At 47.5% G+C, this 6,203-nt stretch overlaps 1 protein-coding gene across 4 annotated transcripts in view; it reads right to left on the reverse strand.

Moving 5' to 3' along the window:
- The window catches only part of DDHD1 (DDHD domain containing 1), a 99,179-nt gene extending 94,136 nt beyond the window's left edge, over nucleotides 1-5,043 (reverse strand). For 2 of the 4 annotated variants that reach the window (XM_047736387.1, XM_047736386.1), the window contains exon 1: nucleotides 4,001-5,043. In XM_047736387.1, the coding sequence (XP_047592343.1) occupies nucleotides 4,001-4,835 (835 nt within the window). In that variant the 5' untranslated portion in view covers nucleotides 4,836-5,043. The remainder of the gene's footprint in view (nucleotides 1-4,000) is intronic. The other 2 variants (XM_047736389.1, XM_047736388.1) reach the window with 1 other exon arrangement.
- Nucleotides 5,044-6,203: the final 1,160 nt, after the last annotated feature.

Genomic DNA, 6,203 nt, shown 5'->3' on the forward strand with positions numbered 1-6,203 from the left:
TTAGAGGGCTACAAGTAGCTTAGAAAGAAGAGGAGGAGCAAGGGAATTCACTTAGCCATTACTCAGCAAAAATTAGTTTTTATCTAAAATGTCTACATGCAGTAAGAAAAATATCTAAACAGACAATAAAATGAAAATAAATTTCCTAAAATTAATATTTTTTCATATGTAATAATATGGGCTTCCTATCTATAGAAGACAAATTCTATTCCCCTTCTGATTCATATACCCTAAATTAGTTCAAATTTTGTCTGCTAATAAGAGTTCAAAAGGAAGAGCAAATATAAACTACACCTTTCTTTTAGACTAGGCATAGCTAATTTATTGGCTTTGACACCCAGGTGCATTGGGCTTAATTAGGTCACAAAACCCTAAACAACCACTAGAATCCTACACCACCCCTCTGTAAGAACTTTCTGAAGTTCTTCTGTTTTTAACTTTCATTTCATTCTTTAGAAAGCTTCCAGATGAACTAAAAAAGAAAAGTAAAATGAGAAGGAAGTCAAAAGCTGCAAAAGCTGACGAGACCATACTGGGATTAAACCCTCATGAGAATGTATGAAAACTTATATAATACAGACATACCTGAAGAACCAATTGGAGCAAAGTGACATGGGATTTTCTGAGAAATGGTGAATTAGGGACAACAAGCACCACTGTGTTTTCACTGTAGTTCATACGAAGGCCTGGGATACCCACAGGATTGTATACTATAGAAAACTAGAAAATGCTAAAATGGAGTGAAAATAAATGGAGTGCTGCTGTTATGCTAGTTCACGAAAACTAACTTATAACTGGTCTATTGGCTAACTGCTTTTGAAAAGAAGATTTGAGAAGACTAAGTCCACATTTTCTTTCAGACTAACTTCTGTAGGCCTTCATGGTTTCTCTCTTGATTCAGGACACTACCATTCTAAACTCTTTTTTTTTTTTTTTTTTTTTAAAGATTTTTTTTATTTATTTATTTGACAGAGAGAGATCACAAGTAGACGGAGAGGCAGGCAGAGAGAGAGAGAGAGGGAAGCAGGCTCCCTGCTGAGCAGAGAGCCCGATGAGGGACTCGATCCCAGGACCCTGAGATCATGACCTGAGCCGAAGGCAGCGGCTTAACCCACTGAGCCACCCAGGCGCCCCAGGACACTACCATTCTAAAGATATACCCCAACTCTCTAATTCCGCCTTTGTGCTGTCACTAATCACCTGAGTAAGAGAGAACCTTCAATTGCTTGGTTTCTTCTTCTTTTTTTTTCAAAGAGAGAGAGAGAGAGCTCGAGCAAGCACAGGAGAGCACAAGCAGGGGGGAAGCAGTAATGGGAGAAGGAAAAACAGGTTCCCCGCTGAGCAGGGAGTCCCATGTGGGGCTCCATCCCAGGACTATGGGATCATGAACTGAACTGAAAGCAGTTGTTTAACCAACTGAGCCACCCAGGCGCCCCTGATTGTTTGGTTCCTTAATGCTCACAGGATATAGTCCAAAGTTCTTAGCATTACATATCTACTCTTGTTCCTTTCCTAGCTACTCTCCAAATGCATCATTCGAAGGCAGGTACCCTTCACAATCTCCTCCCTTCCTGGACCAAACACCTGTCTCTGTGGTAGTCAAGTCTCAAGCCTATCCTATATGTCTTGGTCCCTGCAGGTGCAGCCTTAATTTCCTCAAAATGTCATGCATTTGCATGCTTCTGTGTCTTTGTATGTTACCCCATCTGGCTGAAATGACTTTCCCTGCATCTCACCCTCCCCTTTTATTCCCTTGATTAAATTCATCCTTTAGGATTCAGTCCTACATTATCTGGAAGCTTTCCTGATACCCTCACCCTTGGGTGGTGTGTCAGATGCTCTTTGGACGTCACACCTATTCCCCCAGTGGACTCTAAAATGCTTCACTACTTTCTAGCTGAGTAACCTTGGACACGTTCATTAATTTTACTGAGTCTGTTTCTTCATGAACAGAATGGTAGCATTAATTTTATATCACTATGAAATAATGTGAAAAATCACTTAATAAATAGTAAAGCACTTTGCAAGCATTAACAATTTTATCAGAGGGAATATGGGTGGCTCAGTTGGTTAAGCATCTACCTTTGGCGTAGGTCATGATCCCAGGGTCCTGGGATCCTTTTATAGGGCCCTCTGCCCAGCGGGGAGTCTGCTTCTCCTTCTACCCTTCCTCTGGCTCATGATCTATCTCTCGGTCATGCTCTCTCTCTCAAATAAAATAAAATAAAATAAAATAAAATAAAATAAAATAAAATAAAATAAAAACACAATTTTACCATAAACCAAAAGAGCACACAATATTCTAGGTGAATATACTTTAGCCGATTTAAGGGTAGGATTCATCCTTTGGTCTCCAGACCCCTCTCCAAGGATGCACCTGCATTTTATCCAACTTTACTGCGGCACTAAGTCCTTGTTTTTCTACATTCAAAGGAAAAAAGCCCATAGTGAAGTCTAGGACATTTGAAGAAAAGACTAAATGGGAGACTCCTGAAGGGTAAAGGTTGGTTTTTCTACCTTTCCTAAAGCCTTTGTGAGACTACTATATTATGGACATACAAATACTTGTCAAAAATGAAAAAGGTGAATGAATGAATAAATTAGTGAATACAAGCATACCCTATCCTTAGTGAGCTTGTAATCAAAAGGAGTAATGTGACAAATCCCATACGAATCTGGTCTTGTGAAAATGTTAGCCAATGCCTTCAATGTCATCGTTAAGTGCAGTAAAAAATTAAATTTTCTGCTGTGCTTATTTTATTTGATTTGACACATACTATAATTGTTATCTTAGTGACTCCTGCTTCTCATATGTTTTAACATTATCAGAATCACTCACGCAGTTCAATACCTATTAAATATCTACTGCACTAGGCCCAATGAGCGTTATGAAGATAAAGGTGGACTCTGCCCATAGATTGCTAAACATATAGAAAGGAAGGTAAGTCATGAATATATATTAATATAAGGCAGAATACTGTGAAATGTAGATAAGACCTAAGGCTAGTGACAACCAAGGAAGACAGATATCTGAGTTAGGGCACTAGGTTCATAAAAACGAAAACTATATATTACAAATTACTGGTGGCCAATAGTTTGTGTCACAGTAGAATATCTACTGTATATTATTACATATGCAACATTTGCTTTTAACCTAATTACAAACTTAATTGTGTTGCTGTCTAATTGAATAAGACATGCTGTTAACACTTATAAATCACACGTGTGCCAAGCACAGTTTCAAGCCGGTTAGGTACATTATTTCATTTAATTCCTCCAACAACTCTACAAGATAGATACAATTATCTCTATTTTATAGATGAGGAGACCCAAGGCATAGGCCTTAGTAATTTTTTCAAGGCTAAGAAGCAAACTGAGAATAAGTAAACAAGAACGTAAGAGACAAAAACGAGTATTCCACAGAGAGTGAACAGACCAATTTGCCAGGAGCGGCTCACGCAGTGCTTTCCACTTCTCCCGAATGCTCCGGGTGGAAACAACCTATCTCCTTTCCTTTCCCGCCTGGGATTAATGTTCTTTTCCTGAGTCCGTAACTGAACTGTTGATTCTCGTGCAGATCATCTCTAACACTTCAGAAGACAGGCTGCTCTTTAAATCAGAGGCAGTTCTGGGTAAATGAGACCGAATCAGATCCCCAGGTGGACAAAGCTCAGGTAGGATCGCGAAATTTAACCTTCGGGCTGGGCATCCGTTCCTGGATCACCTCCAGGGGATGGCAGCAGCACCCAGCTCACCCAGGAAGGGCTACCCCGGCAGAATCTTCTTCGGAACCCCAGGCGGCTTGGATTTTGCCATCTGCTCGTTTACCCTTCACCTGCCGGCTCTGCGGGTCTCATCTCCACCCTTCTCCCTACCAAACGCCCAAACGCCAGGCCTCAAGCGCCTCGTTCTCTGCGGCGGTCAAGTCCCAAACCCCACCCGGGTGCTCGCCCGCCCCACAAGCAGCCCATCCCGCTCCCTCCCCCGGCCGGCTACTCACGGTTCCAGTACACCGGGTAGCACTCTCCTTGGGTCACATCCACCTCGTAGAGGCCGCCCCGCACACACACCCGCTCGATGTTCACCAGCTCCTCCATCTCGGGCTCGTGTCCCGCAGCGCGCGGGCAGAAGCCGCAGACGCGGTCCTCGTCCTCGTCCTCTCCCGAGCTGGAGGCCGGGCCGCACACACGGTCGCCGTCCGGGTCCTCGGCCCGGGGCCGGCCACCCGTGGCCTGCAGTAGCGTTCGGAAGGCGAGCTCGATGCGGAGCGAGTCATAGCCGATGAAGGGCTTCCAGGTCTTCTTGTCCTCCTTGTAGAACCAGCGAACCTCCTCGGGGCCCAGCTCCGTCACCACCTCGTAGCGGTGCCTGGCGGCTGTTCCGCCAGACCGGGTGCGCTTCCTCTCCCCGAGCCCCCCTCCCGCTGGCCCGATGCCCCCCGCGCTCGACTGGACCAGCGGCGGCTGCGGCGGCGGGTGCAGCGACGAGGAGCTGCCGCAGCCGACGCTCACGCTCTCGCCCTCGCTGTAGTAGCGCAGCGAGGAGCCCGACTCCGCGGAGCTGAAGTCGTAGTTCTCGTCACTAAGGCAGGAGTCCAGCGCCAGGTGGTGGTTGTGGTCCTCCGCGTCCGGCGCCAAGTGCAGCCCGGGCTCCCCGCGCAGCAGGGCCAGGGGCACCTCGTCGTCGCTCGGGTCCCCGCCGGGCAAGTGGTCGAAGCAGCAAACGCCGCCGCGGAACGCCGGCTCCGCATCCGAGTCCAGCTCCCAGGCTGTGCCGCCGCCGCCCCGGCCGTTATGTTCAGGGCTCCGCGGGGAACCGCGGCCCGGGTAATTCATGGTGTGGAGACGCCGCCGGCTGCCCGGCCCCGCGCCGAGCCGTGGCCCCCAGCGCTTCCGACACACATTCAACGCGGTAGCCCTCTCCACCGGTAGTTTTTAATCTTTCAAATCCCAACCGGGGCTGCGGAGGTAGCGGCGGTCGCTCCGCCCCCCCGAGGCCCGCGGCAGCCGCAGCCGCGTTGCACAGCTCGCCCCATTGTCGCGCAGCCCGACATGGGCGGTGCTTGTCCCGGCCCCGCCCCGCCGGCCGCGCGCGCCGCCCCGGAAGCCACTTCTCCTCCCGGGCCTCGCGCGATGGCCTAGGATTTTCTCTGTGGCCTTCCGCGGTGGGTCAGCTCAGGGCAGCCGCAACTTCTCACATGCGTTAGTTGTCTTCCTTCTCCACGCTCCTCTCCCTGCACACCTGCCTCGGCCCCCGCCTTTCTAGGGATCAGAGCCCAGGTGAGGAGAGGCTTTATCCCACTCAGCCTTGTATTCTGGGTCATGAGCCGCAGGGCTTAAGCTACAGGAGAGGTCCCAAGGAAGCTGGCTTCTCCTGACACTGCTTTTGTGACCCTAGGTTCTCACCTGGAGCTTCTCAGTCACCTGGCTCTAGTCCCTCCAGAACTGTCGGCACACACAAAGGCGTTCCACTCCATGCCTGCGGTCCCTAATGTTGACATCACCATTCCCTCTCAGAAGCCCGAGTCTAAACCTTCCCTCTCAGGCCACCTTCTATTATTGTTTATCTTTGAATACTTATTTCCTGTTTTCTCAACCTCACTGTAAGGCCCTTGATGGAGATCGAGTCCATATGTCTCAACCTCTCCCGCACAGTGGGTGCGTAATCAATGTTGATTATAACTGATGTTAAGTGCAGCCAGTTGTGATAGATTATTACATTGAAAGCCAGAAAACACTAGGTCCTAGACTTAGTTTTACTAACCGCAGGCAAGTCACATCATCTCCTTGATCTTTTTGGTTTCCTCATCTGTAAAATGAGGTGATTATTGGACCAGATGATCTCTAAAGTGTCTTCCAGCGATGGCATTCTATGATCTTCACGGTCTCTTCCTGTTCTTTATGCCTCTCTAATTCTGTAGCTCACTTTCTGGAATCCAGTTGAATGCTGAGCCTCCACTGTGTAGTTCTTTTATATTACCAAAAAAAAAAAAAAAAAAAGTTTAATCTTATAAGCACAACACCCTATCTTGTGTTGAAAATCTAGAGAAAAACAATCTCCAACCTCATGTTATCAATTCATGACCACACAGTCTACACTGTTTCTTTCACTCCTCTTGTGGAGAATCAGATCAATGGGGCAGTTTTTCTTGCCCTGTGATCTAACCTGTTAGAGATTAAGTCATAATTCAAAGCATGGCTGTC

Source organism: Lutra lutra, chromosome 7, assembly GCF_902655055.1.
Source record: "Lutra lutra chromosome 7, mLutLut1.2, whole genome shotgun sequence".
In the NCBI taxonomy this organism is placed as follows: Eukaryota; Metazoa; Chordata; class Mammalia; order Carnivora; family Mustelidae; genus Lutra; species Lutra lutra.